The sequence below is a fragment of the Neomonachus schauinslandi genome, chromosome 1, assembly GCF_002201575.2.
Source record: "Neomonachus schauinslandi chromosome 1, ASM220157v2, whole genome shotgun sequence".
Taxonomy (NCBI): Eukaryota; Metazoa; Chordata; class Mammalia; order Carnivora; family Phocidae; genus Neomonachus; species Neomonachus schauinslandi.
In genome coordinates this window covers 105,929,092-105,946,432 of record NC_058403.1, presented here as the reverse complement: position 1 = coordinate 105,946,432, position 17,341 = coordinate 105,929,092, and the positions used below count along the sequence as shown (strand labels likewise).

General features: G+C 39.6%; 2 protein-coding genes across 3 annotated transcripts in view; one reads left to right on the top strand and one right to left on the bottom strand.

Annotated features, from left to right (window-relative positions):
• The window catches only part of PLCH1 (phospholipase C eta 1), a 173,562-nt gene that overhangs the window by 41,188 nt on the left and 115,033 nt on the right, over positions 1-17,341 (bottom strand). For both annotated transcript variants that reach the window (XM_021702587.1, XM_021702588.1), the window contains exons 6-8: positions 15,352-15,445; positions 12,861-13,064; positions 3,997-4,117 (exon numbers count right to left, since the gene is read on the bottom strand). In XM_021702587.1, coding sequence (XP_021558262.1) covers positions 3,997-4,117; positions 12,861-13,064; positions 15,352-15,445 — 419 coding nt within the window. The remainder of the gene's footprint in view (positions 1-3,996; positions 4,118-12,860; positions 13,065-15,351; positions 15,446-17,341) is intronic.
• On the top strand, positions 6,482-8,098 carry LOC110591634 (NADH dehydrogenase [ubiquinone] iron-sulfur protein 5-like). Its single transcript, XM_044918846.1, has 2 exons — positions 6,482-6,490; positions 7,712-8,098. The coding sequence occupies exons 1-2, from the start codon at positions 6,482-6,484 to the stop codon at positions 8,096-8,098; spliced, it is 396 nt and encodes a 131-aa protein (XP_044774781.1).

Here is a 17,341-nt window from a genome sequence, read left to right as displayed (position 1 = left end):
GTGAGGATGTGAAGAAAAAGAAACCCTCATATGCTCTTGGTGGGAATGTAAACTGGTGCAGCCGCTGTGGAAAACAGTATGAAGGTTCCTCAAAAAAGTTAAAAATAGAAATACCATATGATCCAATAATTCCACTGCTGGGTATTTACCCCCAAAAAACCCCAAAAACACTAATTCAAAAAGACACAAACCCGTATGTTTATTGCAGCATTATGTACGATAGCCAAGATATGGAAGCAACTTAAGTGTCCATTGCTTGATAGACAAATGGGTAAGGAAGATGTGGTGTGTGTGTGTATACACACACACACACACACACACATACATACATACAGTGGAATATTACAATGGAATATTACATATTACATACATGCATCCATAAAAAAGGATGAGGTTGTGCCATTTGCAACAATATGGATGGACCTAGAGGGTATTATGCTAAGTGAAATAAGACTGAGAAAGACAAATGCCATATGATTTCACTCATATGTGGAATCTAAGAAGAAAACGAATAAACAAACAAAAAGCAGGATCAGAACTATAAATACAGAGAATAAACTAATGGTTGCCAGAGGGGAGGAGGATGAGGGGCTGGGCAAACTGGGTGAAGGGGAGTGGGAGGTACGGGCTTCCAGTTATGGAATAAATAAGTCATGGGAATAAGAGGTACAGCATAGGGCACACAGTCAGTGGTATTATAATGACATTGTATGGTGACAGTTGGGAGCTACACTTGTCGTGAGCACAGCATAATGTATAAACTCATCAAATCACTATGCTGTACACCTGAAACTAATGTAACATTGTGTGTCAACTATACTCAGATTAAAAAAAATAAACTTCAGGATAAAAACTTAAGTAAATTCAATTTAAAAAATGTCTAGAAATATCTAACAGACCACAGAGTACCATTAAGTACAGATATTTAAAAATATATTATCTGCCCCCAGCTTGAAAATCACTATTGAGGACAAAATAGCATAATGGAATTTCGTGATTTATGGCATCCTATGCCAAGCATTTCAAAATCATTTGGATAGAATTTTATATACTAGTCTTTACTTTCAGAAAGGAAAAAAAGTCAAGCATTCACTCTCCCCCTGTCCTCAGCTTCCTGTGCAGAGAACGTGAAACCCAAGTAGACTGATTACCAAAGACAGCCTCCGGAGTTGGTGGCCAAGGCAGAAAGGGAACCCGGCCTGATCACTGATCTTACTCTTCTTCTGACGTTGTTTTTTCTTCAGAGTAAGAAATTATTTCAAATTTAGCTTGTTGTTTTTTCTACTTTTCTGTCATATATCTTCTGAAGTAATAGGCCATATATATTTCCCAGAGTATATAAACCAATATTTAAATTGGCTAATATATCTATGCAGAGAAAAAAAATTTTACTTCTGGGCTTGTATGACAGCACATGCTTCACAGGAGGGCCTATGACCTCCTGAAATTACATCCTTTCCTCATTAGTAAAACCTGATGCCGAGGTGATAGAAGAGATGAACCTTTGTGGCCGGAGTGGGTTACCTTACTCCAATCTGTTTGCTCTTGTGTCTACATGGGTTTTACCCCAGAGTGTTAGAAAGAGAGAAAAACAACAACAAGCTAGCAAGAGATTATCTATGCAATCACATCAAGGTGTTCTAACAGTGGATTTTTAAATTAGCCATCCGTTTATAAAAAGCCTATTAGGATCTAATGATACTCAACGTAAAGCTGTGCTTCTCAACAGGGGACAAGGGAGACCATGAGGCCCGGTTTCCCAAATAGATATTTGTCAACGTTTTTGGTGGTCACAATATGGGGGCGGGGGGGTGCGGGGAATGCTACGATGTTTAGTGTGGAGAAGTCAGGACGCTGTAACCTTCTTACAATGCACAAGACAGTTCCCCACAACAAAGAATAATCTGGTCCAAAATGTCAATAGTTCCAAGGCTGAGAAACCCGGGTATAAAGAAGGCCTAAGAAAGAAAAGAAAAAGACTGAACTTTTAAAATGTGCTAAACAAGCGTATCAACTTTTCATTTGAAGTGCTTTTCTCCTAAGTATTCCCAAACTCGAAGTAAAGCACCGTCAAGTCATCAGAGGATGCTCCAAGGTGGCAGGGCTTTTCCACACCCAACTTCACATTTTGGAAAACAATGGCAAAATCACTTCATCAACTTTGCTAAAACTAGTAGCAATCATGGTAGAAAAGACCCGTCCGATTTCAGTACTTGGGATTCTTGTATGTAGCAGACACCATAAACCAAACCTGCCATGCAGCACGCGTCTCTCATTCCAACCGCATTTTAGCCTCATGGTTAATAAATAAGAAGGCCAAATATTAAGAATTTTAAAGGCTACTAACTTTTATAAAATTAATTTTATGCAATTGTAATTTTGTTTCTTTTAATTCAAAAGAAGTCATTTCTTAGCTGTCTGGTATATTGCAGGCACCTGCTAGGCAATAAGGAATGAATAAGACATAGCCCCCTATTTCCAATGAGCTCATGGTCTTAAAGACTCAAAAGAAGGCAGAAAGCCAATAGTTATGACAGAGTGCTATATAGATATAATAGAAATATGCTCAGGGTGCAAAGAACAGAGAAAGGAGCATTTAAATCAGCTGGTGTATCAGTAAGTTTGCCAGAGGGACAATGTCTAAGCAGTCTTGAAGGATGAATAAAGCTTAGCCAGGTGGAATAATGGGAAGAATGCGCCAGGCAGAGAGAACAGCACATCGAGGTAAGGAGTTGTGAAAGAACTGGGGTCACTAGGGAATCCAAAAGACAATAAAGGCAGAATCCTCCATCTCTGTGGAGCAATGGTGGAAGAAGACCCTGGAAGAGAAAGAAGAAGCCAAGCCCTGAAGGGCATGGAAGACATGACTGTGTGCCCCAGGGAGCTTTTGAAGGACTTTAAGACATACAACATCATACTTACGTTTTCAGAAAGGAAAATATTGCACTAGTGTGGAGGATGACCCAAAGAGAAATGAAAATGGAGAGAAGGCAATGGAGTCAAAAGATGATTTAGGAAGTAGAATTGACAAGAACTGACTGAATCTAGGATGGCTCAGTTTTTGGCTAAAGACACTGGTAGAACAGTGCTACCCTTTACTAAACGGAAATAGAGCCAGAGGAGGTTTGGCGGAATGAGATGCTGAGTTCAATTTGGGATGTGAGCTCTGTGATGGCAGGAGTCTTCTCTTTTGTTCAGTGCTGTGGTTCCCTGCACCTACTGCAGTATGCCTCGCTTAGAGTAGGCACCGTTAAATACCTGAAGAAATAATGACACTTGTTGATTTTGAGGTACCTACGGGATACTCAGATGGATTTTTACTAAGAATTTTTCTACATAGCTCTGAAACTGCAGGGAAAGTTCTGGACATATAATTAAATAACCCAAAAGTGGAACAATGGCAATAACTTAAGAAATAGTGATTATTAGAGGAATGAGGAAATGGAATAGAAGACCATAGGCCAAAAAAGGAGTGAGAAGCAACGACAGCATAAAGGGGAATGTTATAATAGAAGCCCCAAGATAGCAAGTATTGAGGAGAAAAGAGTGATCATTATCCAATGCCAAGGAAGAGTAAAGCGACCCAAGGATACTGGACACTTCAGTATATATAGGACATCCAGCAAGTCTGAAAACCTAGCTGTTACTATTTTACTGTATTGTAAAATAATATCAATAACCTATTTATCATGTATAGTAACCTCTGTTTCCAAAGTTTAGGAACACTCTGTAGAAATGAGGTCAGTCTTTGCAAGAACGTGCTTCCAAGAGGCAATGTCTTGAGAGAGAATGGGCGAAGAAATAAACGGAGCATGAGAAATTACAAACATGGAGCCCATATTACTTGCTCACAGCGTTTTGTTGGGAAGGAAGGAGAGAACTAGGGCTGTAGAAAGGGAGATGAGGACTCCAAGGAAGGGCGTGTAGTGTTGTGGTTGTGGTACATCAGCCAGTGCTCTGTGTGCTCACTTAGCAGCCAAGCGTTGCTGTACTTACTCATTCTTCACAAAGGCATGCTTGTCAATGGTCTCCACAACATCTCTGAAGAGAATCTTTGAAGTCAGAGTATAACCGTGGTGGACCACTGGCTCTCCATCTGGGCCATCCCAACAGTCAACTGCCAAAAATAGAACTTCACATCAACAACATAAAGCTTCTGGTGTCCACTAATATTTCTGGAACTACCAGACAAATATTATTTTACATTTATTATTTAAGATTATACATGTTATGATCATGACAAAGATATCAGACAGAGAGATGGGTGTTCTGGCATATTTATCAGAATAAGGAATTAAAGATAATAAACGATCTGTTTGAGTGCTTATAGTTAACAAAGACGTCATATTCACAAGCAGCCTAGCATTTACCAAGAATGCTCATTAGAAATCGATCCAAATCCAATCAAGTAGGCCCAAGGATAGTGATACTTCTTAACAGGCTGTTTTTCTGATGTCACTTCTTCATTTTCAGTTTACTAATAAAGTCTTTTAGTAAATTGCAGTGACCCTCTCAAATCAATAACAGAGTTTTTCATTACTGTACACTTAAACTCATTATGTTTCTATTAGATTTTCATTTTATAAATTCTACAGTAGCTATAAAATAACACTGACTTCCTAAGTTCAAATCCTCAGGTCCTGCCAAGATTTATGTGAATATGGGCAAATGATTAAATCCTTTAAAGCCTTGCTTTCTCCCACTGATAAAAGGAAATAATGGTCAAATTTGCATCATAAGTTTGAGTGATGACTATGCAAAGCTGCTTATAATACTGCACAGTACATAGCAATTGTGATTGTTATTGATAATATTGATACTGCTATACGTATAGACAGCCTCACTGGTTCCCAGCTGCAGAAAGACAACCACCACCATCCACCCCGACTTAGAGTTTGCCTTCCTTGCTTTACACTTGACCACCAGACTGGTTTCTCAAAACAATGCTTTCACCATGTTGTTCCTTTGCTCAAAAGTCTACTCAACATATAACACAGCATCCAACACATATACAGCATGCACTCAGTAGATACATGCTGAATTTATTAATACCCTACAGCAGCTCCTGCCTGCTTAACCCCAAGGTCTCTATCTCTTGGGCTAGAGACTGGCTAGCAGTTCACTCAGCCTGTATCCACTTTCGCCCTAGCACGCAGCTGGACTACACTGCCCAGCCTTCCCTTGCCATAGGATGTAGCCATTGAAATGCAGGCAGAAATTATGTGCAGCACTTCCAGGTCTGATTTGTGAAAACTTTCCCTACACATTCATCCATGCTCTCTCTTCTTTTGCTATCGCTGCAGGAGACATATGCTGGAGATGGCATGAGCCTAGACCCTAAATCATTGCTTGAAAGATTCACCTACTAGGGACACCTATTTTGGACTTTATAATAAGCAAGAAATAAATTTCAGTTGTTTTAAGGCACAGAGATTTTAGGTTTTTAACTCTTAAAGGAACTATTGTTGCCATAATACCCTAGCTCCCGTCTGACAAGTCAACCTTATTTTCTCCTACACCTTACACTCACAGACATGTTCTTCCATTAGGCAAGTTTCCTCACATACAATCCTACCTCCATGACTCTACTTCTTTCATGTAAGGTCAACCAAAAGGCCCTCTTTCACTTTCCTTATCTAAATCCCAATCAAGGCTACGCTAGGATCCCACATAGAATCTTGCCGGCTCTCATGACATTGCCCTTCCATATAGCATAGTCGGGCAACTCTGCTTGCCAGAGCTGAGAAAGGTCACAACTCTAGATCTTACTGCTATGACTTTTCCCAGTTTTTAAATATTGGCAATTAAATTTTTTAAAATCACAATATGAGCCAAACATTCTGCAGGCTGGATTTGGCTAATGGAATGCCAGTTAAAACTCTGACTTTTAATTAGGGCCAGACAGTTCATGACCACACCTGTTCTTTATTTTAGTAGTACCTTCCTCATACGTGTGCTTTGTATATTATATCAGGAAATGGTATGTCCATTTTTTTTTTCTAAAACTTTCAAGCTGTTCACCATAACCCTAATAGGATTTGATGGTTAATTTTATGTGTCAACCATGCTAGGCTAAAATGCCCAATTATTTGATCAAACACCAGTCTAGATGCCTTAAAGGTATTTTTTAGATGTGATTAACATTTAAATCAGTAGGCTTTGGGTAAAGTTATTCACTCTCCATAAAGTGGGTGGGACTCATCAACCAGTTGAAGGCCTTAGGAGTAAAGACTCCCATTTCCTGAAGAAGAAATTCTCCTCAAGCCTGTAACATCAACTCCTACCTAAGGCTCCAACCTCCTGGCCTGCTATACATATTTCAGACTTGCAAATCCCCATGATCATGTAAGCCAATTTCTTAAAATCGACCAATCTTTCTTTCTCTCATATATATGAGAGAGATCCTATTAGTTCTGTTCCCTAATAGAGTTACCTATATTACAATTAAACATTGGCTGTTAAATTATCCTTAGGGGAAAAAATGGAAAAGGTAAAAGGAAAACAAAACTTTCAAGGTTAACACCACAGGAATATAGGAAACAAACTTTAAAGATGCTGTTAAGAAGATCAAAGGTTTTGGGATACTAGCGTAAGGAGTTGCACTGTTCCTTTGGGCCTACAAATGAGGTCAAACGTATCAAAGACATTTTCTAAGAAGAGAAGCTCCATCCATCTTTTGACATGAACTTGACATTCTTTTATTTGTCCTTGGATAAAGGTATGGAAAGAAGGAACAGATATTTCAAAGTATGGAATTTGAAATAATTTAGACCCTGAGTTGGCCCCCTTGTGGAGGAAAAAGGGTATAACAGGGTTTCTCATGAATGAACAACATCCTCGCAAAAAGAATGGATGTAGACCAGGCGATGCCATGCTTGTTTGATTCTCGTGTATACATAAAAGTAGCTCTTCAAACTACATTGGTCATGAAAGAAGGTGCTCTTTTGCTAGCATTTATAACATAGGCAGAATACCTGTAGTCGAGGATGGTTCTTCTAATGCTCACTTTTTAGATCTATTTCATCACCTGTCTGCTAAACGAGGATAACAACACCCCAAATGGTAACTGGCATCCTAACACGTGGCAATCATAGCCAAGTTCAAATGACAGTGAAGGTTCCTGTAAGAGCTCATGCTGTGATGGAAATGCCTCTAACCAATTCCCCTAGCCACAAAATTACCAGGGGCCCGTTTTTCAATCACGTCACGTATTAGAGGCCCCCAAAAGCACTCTGACAAAGAGTTGGCCAGTTCTGCAGGCTAGCCAAGCAGCTAACATGACAGCTTTTCATAATGGAACTTAAAAGTGTTCCATCCTGATAGCGTTCCCAGAGATAACAGGGAAGGCTGTAAACCGATTATAGCAGTGATGCAACATCAGTTCCATAATGAGGGTGAAAATCCCCTGGACAGAACATCCATATTTATTAGGCAACTTGGGCTGAAAATCAAGGGAATGAAAGGCCATGTACAAAATGCTATCCAGTTTATTTGCTGACAAACCCACTTCACCAAAAAAGGACTTAGTAGTCTTCCCCAAGACACTATATATATCCTGACCAAGGATATTCCCACAGCTGAACTAATAGAGATGGAAAACACACCATTATCAAACTAGAAGCTCAAAAGGGGAGAGATTCTTCAGGTCACAGTACCATGAAGAACCCGTCCAGAATCACTACTCTCTACCTCTAAGTGCTATGCTTGGCAGAAGCTGCTTCCAAAAAATATTTATGGGACCAGCAGCAAGGAGACGAGACGGCACCGCAGCGACGCCAGGCCTTTCTCTGATGTGCAGAAAAGTCTGGGCCTTAACTTAGATCATCGGATGACAATCCAAAGTGCCGAGCAGCCTCACAAGATTCCAGGTCGATGCCATGCTTTTGAAAAAGAATGGATAGAATGTGCGCATGGAATCGGTGGTACCCAATTAGAGAAAGAGTGCAAGATCAAATTTGATGATTTCGTAGAATGTCTGCTTCGGCAGAAAACGATGAAACATTTGAGTGACATCAGGAGGCAGCGAGATAAACTAATAAAGGAAGGGAAGTACACGCCTCCACCTCGCCACGTGGGCAAGGAGGATCCTAGGCCCTGAGCAGAGCTGCTGCTGATGGCTGGAGGCTGATTATCATGTTCTCTCTTCTCCACTGGAAAGTTCATTTACTGAAAACCTCTTTGTGAAAGTGTCTAAAAATAAAGGGTTGCTCTATCCTATTTACTCTATTTTCTCTTGGATCATACTTTTCTATAAAAAAATATATATATATTTATGGGACCTGAAATTTCCAATCCTTGACTTGCTAGATTCCATAAATCAGGTTCTTTAAATCCTAGCTATAGCTATTTCAGTGTAAAAACAACTTGATCTGGACTCAAGGGAGATGACATAGCACTGGGTATATATACACCAGTGTCTCAGGCCCAAGCTTCAGCTGTGAGCTCACATCTTCAAAGCACAGGGCTGACAGAAGTTGTTAGGAGAGCACAAAAGATCATGTCATCAAATTCTCAGTCTTCAGGAACATCTAAATATTTAGATGGTAGTCCTAATCTTGAATGAAGCAAATTCCTTCTTTTAAAGCCACCCTCCCCTAGTGCTTCACTTCACTTTCTCTAGCCTTCCTTAGGTGAACTGATGGCCTTCATTTGATCCCTCCTAGGGCTGATCATGCCATTCAATGCTTGCGCCTCCAGAAAGCACACAGACTTCCCAGAGAACAGTGGAGTAGGGGAGTTAAATCAACTTGAGTTCAAATCTCCACTCCCAAGCTTCCTAGCTATGGGAACTTGAGCCCCTTCACAAACTCCAAGTTGGGGTGTCCTCTTAAGGAGGCTATTCTAGCCCCCTTAAGTTGTAAGAATCACAGGAGAATGTATGGAAAGCACTCAGTCAGGACCTAGCCCACAAAAGGGGCTGAAATCATAGTAGTTCCTCTGTCCTTCCTACAGTGCGTTCAAAGCTGAAGTGATAACCATAATTTTGAACATGAAATAGATCCCAGACAAAGCTGACCAAATCCCTCAGATAAATATAAATTTTTCTCCTCAACAAAAACCTTCCAGTAATAGTAGTTTGACTTTCACTGCCCACTTACAGATTATTCCAATAGTAATAACTTCAAGTAAGCCAAGTAACAGGGGAGGGATTTGCTGATACAAACTGGTGAGGGAGGTACTGGAGAGATTGCATGTCCTTTAAAGTTACACCAGAGCTGTACATAGTCTCAGTTGGTGTGAAGATCTGGAGCAAAGTAAGCTTTTAGAAAGCTTCTTTCTATTACTTTGGTGACTGGCAGTTAGGAAGAAAGAAGGGAGACACAAGAGAAGGCCCATGTTCAATATCATCTACCGCACACAATTTTAAAAGCTCTTTTTAAAATTAAAAGATCCCTAAAAAAAAGCTAAGATTAAAAGTCATCTGTACCTTAAAAAAAAAAATCATTTTTACCTTGCTATAAATTGTCTTAATCAGATAACTTCCCTTCTTAATACCCCAAACAAAGCTGGAGGTGAGATGTTCTGATTCAGTATAAGGAGCTGATCATGGGAACATGGTTAGGCTTGGGTAAGACCCTGATTTTGGAGAGCAAAACCAAAAAAGAGAAGACTGGGTACCTGAAAGACCTGAAAAGCAAAAGAAATACGGCCCAGGACATGGCAGTTAACAAAACTGCAAAACGGTCTGGAGTTAACGATCTGTCACTGAGTCATTACAAGTCATTTTCCATACCTGGCCTCCGAGGACATGTCACCATTTAAAATGATAGGCAACCATCACTGTGAATCCAATGAGGGTATGTGCCCAGGGAACCTCTATGCATGTCAGACATGTAAAACTTCTTGAGTGCTGAACGAACAAAGGGTTGAATAATGGCTGAGCGCAGAATGTCATCTCGAGACCTTCTAAAAGGTTTTTCTTTATGTTAGTATTTTATAAGCATCTTCATTACTCAGTTGTTTAAGCTACTCAATTGTCAGTCACTCATGTCAGTAGGTGTTCTCTGCAGTGACTGCAAAAATGCCATGTCTTAAAGCATAAATTTCCAGAACACTAAATTTGTAGTGGTTCTGATTGTTTTGTATGGAGACAGTTTTTACTGCCTGTTCAGTTTTAAAATGTTAATTGACCCTTAGAACATGCCAGAAACTCTCTGACAAAGACCCATCCAGTTACGAGTCTTATCACCCTACTGCTTTATTCATTTCCCCTACACTATTCCACCACCCTAAGAACCTATTACCCACTGCTAACCCCCAGCACATCCCCACCAAAAAGTGACTCCTCTTTGCTCCATGGAATCTCTATTCCATCACAAACTCCCTTTTATCATCAGACTCTTTTTGGAGTTCTCCTTCAACTTCCTTATCTTGATTAACAATCAGCTTGCCTTGGAGGACACTACCTTTCTCCACAGATATTTTTTTGTATAAATCACAGACCAGAAGGCATGCTCTAGGCCTTTATTGCTACTTTTAAATAATTGTTCTCCTCTATTCATTAAAAAATAAAATAAAATCCCCCCACTTTCGAACCTCACTTTATCCAACTCTACCTTTCTGGCATCTTCCAAGTGCCTTTCCTACAGCATTCTTTTTGCACTTAAGTATCTGGCTTACAGTTTTTAATCTCCAATTTTTATCTTTAAAATTTTTAATAATGAATCTACATGTCAACATCCTTTGTGAGTTAAAAGTCCATGTGGGCGATTTACTCAATCTCTTAGCTTTGACCTTCCCAATGCTAACAATCTTATCTCCACTCTTCATTCATGCTCACCCACGACACACCCTGGATACAATCATCACCTGTAACTACATCCCAAATCCCACTCTGTGATAACAATTCTCTGTTCTTATTTTTTGTATGTGTGATGACAACTTTCTCCATCTTTCTATCTCTTGGGAGTCTTACCTCATTCTGTAGCCCCTTATTCACTTCTCTTCCTAAGACTCATGGACCTACCGACTAATTACTTAAAAGAGCTCTCACCAACACCTTGATGATATTTTATACGACCTAGAAATATAGAGGCTTGGATCAATTCTATAATCTACTTCACAGCTCCTATATCTAATCTCCTGGGAATGGGATGGGAGGAGGCTAAGCATGCAGATTTTGTAGAACAAAAGGACAGTTTTATTAAGACGGTTTTTGAAATTAACTAGGACTTCCCTAGTTTATCTTGTCAACTCCTTTCCCATTGTTTGTTGATCTTAAGCCCCCAAGCCGACTTCCACCCACTTTACACTTAGTAGATGATGCCCTCCTCCCAGAGAAAGGAGAGGCTATCAGGTTTGAACCCTTTCAAAATCTCGGCCCCCATCTAAAAACAGAATCTGGGTCCTCATTTCCTCTTCCTCCAAGTCTTAAAACCTCCCCAAACTGTATCCCCCAATTTTCTTCGAATGCAGAAAAATGCCAAGTGACTAACCCACAGCAGCTACCCCCAACTTCCCACTAGCATGTCACCAAAACTATCTATCAAAAGACACCAATAACCTTCCAGCTGTCAAATGCAACCAGACTGGATAATTGGTCTTTGCCTTAACTTACTTTTCTGTTGCATAGGACATTTTTGACCATTTCATCCCTCAGGTCCCAGGGACCATTCTGTGTTCGTCCCCATTGGTTCCCCTTGCTCTTCCAACATCTAACTGCTGGATCGCTTAACTCCTCAGGCCTCATTCACTTGTCCACTCCTCTCTGGGGGTGATCTTGTACACTTTCAAGACTTTAACTATCACATACAAAACTCAGAACTATGGAATCTTTATCTTCCCCGGATCCTTCCATTTTGCTCGGATATTATTATCCAACTGGCTGACAAAAATGTCCATGTGAATGATACAAAGTGACGATAAACTCAACTGATGGAAAACTGAACTCGTGGATGCTCTTCCCCCTAGGTTCCCCACAGTAGGTGGTGGCACCATTCACTCATTACAGCTCTCACCCTCCTTTACTTCTTGCACCAGGTCCTGCTGAGTTGACTTCTTTATTATCAATGTAATCATCGCTCCTCCTCCCTTAGTCCAAGTTTTTATAACCCTTCCTTTGAATTGTTGTTAAGAGCCTTCCTACCATTCTCCTTGCTCTCTCTAGCTTCACCCCTGTTTCTCTCCACAAACACATATTCTAAAAAAAATTGTCCTCCTACATGGTGACCCAAGTGATCTTTCTCAACTACAAGTCTGATCATATCACTATATGCATTAAGACCCTTCACTGGACCTTGTTACCAAAGGCCAGAGGTAGAATTCCTCAAGCCCTTTAACCCTTCATGACTGACCCAAGTTCACCTTCCCAGCCTACCTATTTCTCACTGCATTTTTTCTCACACCTTACTCTTCATACCACCACTTCTTCACCATGTATATGATCGGCCTGGTGGAATTCTCACACTGTCCTACTGTTTTTAATGGCCACCCATTCTGCTAGACTGTCAGCTCCTTGCAGACAGACACCTGGATCTATGTCCCCACAATCAAGATCCCACTAGAAATTTAATAAATGTTGTTAATTGAGAGATCATGAAGTGTCTTGAAAGTAAAAAGTTACCCTGAACTACGTTTGCCATTGTTGAAACAAAAATATCTTTCGAGGAAAGCTTTCATTTTCATCACAATCTTTCAGCAACTGCAGGTGTGTTTCCTGACTTCTAGTTCATCTCTCTTTCCCTCCTGACTGGACAGTGAGGAGGAATCAGAGAGCATTACGAGTTAAGAATGACTCTAGGAGCAGAAAAATGGTTCTGGTTCGTGTGAGTGCATGGTTCAGGTCTCCACTGTCTAGACTTGACTGACTGCCTAAACGGTACATTCATCAACACGCAGCGGAGCTCAGACGAGGCACGAACCTTCCACACAGCGGCAGCCCTCCTGTAGCACCCGGGCGTACATATCCACTTTGGACTGAGAAAGGAGCTGGTCCCCGGTCAGGTATGTGTTGTGAGAGGAAGCGATGTAGTAGTTGCAAAGGGGCTGATCCATGTCCTGGTACACTTCATGGTGCAGTGGGTTAAATATGTCACAAGCAGGACTACGCATGAAGTTCGTGAACCCTTTGGAAGAAAGACAGAGTGAAGTACTGTAGCTTTCCAAGCATAGGTACTTAACCGACCCCACCGGGGACAACAGAGATCATAGTGATTAGCTTATTTACACTCAGGACAGCGACTGGCAGGAATACTAAGGTAATGAGATTTGCTTCAGGTCAAAGAGTGTCAAAAACTGAAAAGTGACTGGGGAATAGCAGTTTAAAGATAACGTACAGAAAAATCAGTCGACTTTCCAAGAATTTTGATTGAGTCCGCAGGAGAGGGCTTACTGCAAAGCCATTCAGTAGCTACTGAACTCAAGCTATGATTATGTAGCGTGATCTAATGGGAGACTGACGCAATGGTAAAGCCATATGGGCACAAAGTGCTGCACCGATCAACCAGCAACTTGATGAGTTATTAATTTAAAAAACAGTATTGTTGGTGCCATAGCTGAGGCAGCAGGTCAAAAGTTAGGCACAGCCTAAATCCAGAGTGTGATTATTTGACTATGAAATTGGTTTGGGATGATGCTGCTAATAGCTGGCAACTTTTTATAACTTCAAAATAGTGTTTAAAGATTATGCAGAAATACAGAGAACAAACTGACGGTTGTGGGGCGGGGGGATGGGTAAAATGGGTGCAGGGGAGAGGAAGTACAGTCTTCCAGTTCTGGAATGAACAAATCACAGGAACACAAGGCTCAGCGTGAGGAATACAGTCAGTGACACTGTAACAGTGATGTAACAAGACAGACAGTAGCTACACTTGCGTAATACATAAACTTGTCAAATCACTAAGTTGTACACCCAAAACTAACATTGTGTATCAGCTATACTCAAATAAACAAATACATAGTACGTAGAAAACCCTATCAGTTTTCCACAGTTTTTCAAAACATAATACCTGAGTAGAAGAGGCACTCATTAATATATGAATAAATACAGGAATGATCCACAAGTACCTAAATGGAATCATCAGGGTAAATTGTTTCAGGTCTTCAAGAATTATGTGGGTAAAACCGTGTCTGTAAATATCCTCTAAGTCTCTGGAGAATTTCTTTATGCCTATCCTTATGTCCATAATGTAGAAATCATGTTTAATTCCATTTTGGGGGGGCCCCACCAAGGAAAACATTCATTTCTTAGTAAAGAAAAGGCCCAAATTAGTTTATCTTCTCTAGTTGTTTTAAAAATGGTATAAATTTTAAATTATTCCTTTCTTTTAGTTACCCTCCACCCCAGGAACTAAACCGGTGGCATCAAAATCCTCTTGTCCACACTGAGCCTGAAAGCAGAGAGGAACAGAAGGCCAACAATGTAAAGTAGTAAGATAAACCATGGCTTTGGATGCTCTTGAAGGCAATGGGTTGCCCCAGTGGTCTTTCGCTAAGATTGTTGGTTCTGCCTGGGACTTGATCTCCTGTTGGGTAGCACCATGCAGTTTATTTTCCCACATATTTTAAGTACATATAACTTATACATACATGTAGCTATATTCACATTTATGTATAAGATCCGGAAGCTAGATTCTGACTATATAACTGTGGGCAAATTACTTAATTTCTTTGAGAGCTTCACTGTCCTCAACTATATAATGAAATAGTTGTATTAACAAAATTTGTGGTTCCAACTTCTCCACAGCTACCAACTAGGTAAAACAAGTTCATTGCCAATATTTTTAAGGAAACGTGTACTTTCAAGTCGCCAGTGTCATAGGTTAGTTATTTTAAGACCAAATTTCCTCTTTTGAAATTACCAGGTTCAAGCTTTCCAAAATTAGCCATTTGAGAGAAGTCCAAATATTTCTTGACATCTATCATACACATGGTGGGATAGAGCTGCCTTGCTTGGAGTGGAAAATCATCATCAAAAAAGTAAGAGAAAGAGCAATATCATGGCATCTGTTTTGTAGGAAAATATGCTGTATTGTGAGTTTTATTTGAATCATCTGTAATTCATGAATATCTCCTGATTTCTTTTTCTAAAAATTTTGCTAGAATTTTACTTAGCAGACTGAATTGAGAAATGAGAAATTAAGAATATTGGTTATTTTAAGGCAGGCAAACCATAAGAGACTCTTAACTATAGGAAACAAACAGGGTTGCTGGAGGGGAGCTGGGTGGGGGGATGGGGTAACCGGGTGACGGGCATTAAGGAGGGCATGTGATGTAATGAGCACTGGGTATTATATGCAACTGATGAATCACTAAATTCTACCCCTGAAATTAATAATACACTATATGTGAACGAACATGAATTTAAATAAATCTTGAAAGGAAGAGGAAAAAAAAGAATATTGGTTATTTTACCTTCTATGCCAAGAACATTTTTTGCCTTATTTTCTTCTGAAACTTCAAATTTTCTTACGACGTCAAGACAATACTCTGTTGTCACATTATTCATCTAAACAAAAGAGAACATTAGTAGAGCCCCGGCAATTTCATGAGATATTTTCCTCTGTGCTAAAAGGGCACACTTTGTAAGCATTCCTGATACAGTGCAACGTGTTTAAATGAGCAGTGATTTGAGATTACTAGTGTCACAGTAACTTCATCTTTGGAAAACGATCATCTCAATCTTCCCATATTATCTTTCAGATTTAATCAGTGAAAACATCCCTTCAAGTACTAGACAAATGTACTCCATGAAGCAAAATTAATAAAATTAAACCAATAATCAATGCAAATCCACTGCCAAAATCTACTTATTATAAACTAGTAGCTATCGGCAAACTAATATTTTCTACACAAACACTAAAATTTGCCAATCATAAATATAGATAGAAAGAAAATGATTCCCTATCAGAACAGAATGCTCTAGGTAAATCCATACATGTGTGTGTAGATCTATAGATCTTCCTACTGAATCACAAGAGCCATCTGCCATGACGATTCAAGCTCACAAAGATTAGCAAGAGAAAATAAAACCAAAAAGCTAGGTGAAGCAGCTAGCATAACAAAGAATTCTGGAGCTAGATGGCTTGGGTTCAAATCGGCCAGCTTATATCATTAACAGTGGGATCTTGAATGAGTCACTTACCCTCTCTGTGGCTATTTTATAAGGTAGTTGTGAGAATTAAATGAATTACTATCAAAGTGTGGCATTAAAAAGGCAGTGATGCTATTAAGAGTCGTTCTTAAGGTTGCTGCATGAACATTACATACTTAGTGTCACTGGGAAAAGCAAACTCTTCAGGAATAACTTCTTTAATTAAATAGCAAATTGCAGGATGTGATATTTTGATCAAAATTCCATTGAACCCCACAGTCTAAGTGACATTTAAAAATACTAATGAATAGTGATAGAGGAAGCTAATCCTATGAGCCAGTATTTCATATTTCAAATATTTTATTATCTCTTAGGTTCAATACTTATGTTTTACTGAAATCTAATTTTTCTAAACTGTCTATTTAATAGCATTTAAACCTTTTTCAGGGGAACAAAAGCTCTGTTATGCAGCTATTTTTTGCCTGCTTGAAAGAACATAGAATGCTTTTATCCCCCAAACTAGCTGTGCAACGGCTGATGCATCTGTTGAGTAAATTTTACAATCCTTACTACATTCAGAGGCTTATATTGCCAGACAACATCAGAAAATACCATAAAATAAATGAAACCATGCTACCTATAAGAACTCTATTGCCCTACTCAGGCTTTGAGCAGGTCATTAATTTGTCTGCAATATACTAGAGGGATTTATCACGTGCAATCTAAAAAACAAATAATTTCCCACAAAATAAAAAGAGCCAAATTGATAACAACAAAAAAAAATTCATGTGCCACGGGAAACCTGAGTTTACACTGCAATTATTTGGTTTATGAGGCTATTTGCTCAGAGATGTAGGGGTCTTGTCCTGGACTCAGGTAGTTTACCAGGAGCCCATGAGATCTAAAAAACAATCAACAAAATACTGTCATCCTGGGATAGAACTAATTGGAGATGAGCAGAGAACATCTTACTAGTTCAAGATACAAAGCAGAATGTGTTAACAAAAAGCATCCTATTTCAGAAGTATTCAGTAAACTGGCAAAAAATATCAGTGGACATTCTAGGATGCTCACAATTTCCTGGGCACCATATAAAAATAAATGTGAGGGGCGGCTGGCTGGCTCAGTTGGTAGAGCATCCGACTCTTGATCTTAGGGTCATGAATTCAAGCCCACATTGGGCATGGAGCCTACTAGAGAGAAAGAGAAAGAAAGAAAGAAAGAAAGAGACAGAGAGAGAGAAAGAAGGAAGGAAGGAAGGAAGGAAGGAAGGAAGGAAGGAAGGAAGGAAGGAAGGAAGGAAGGAAGGAA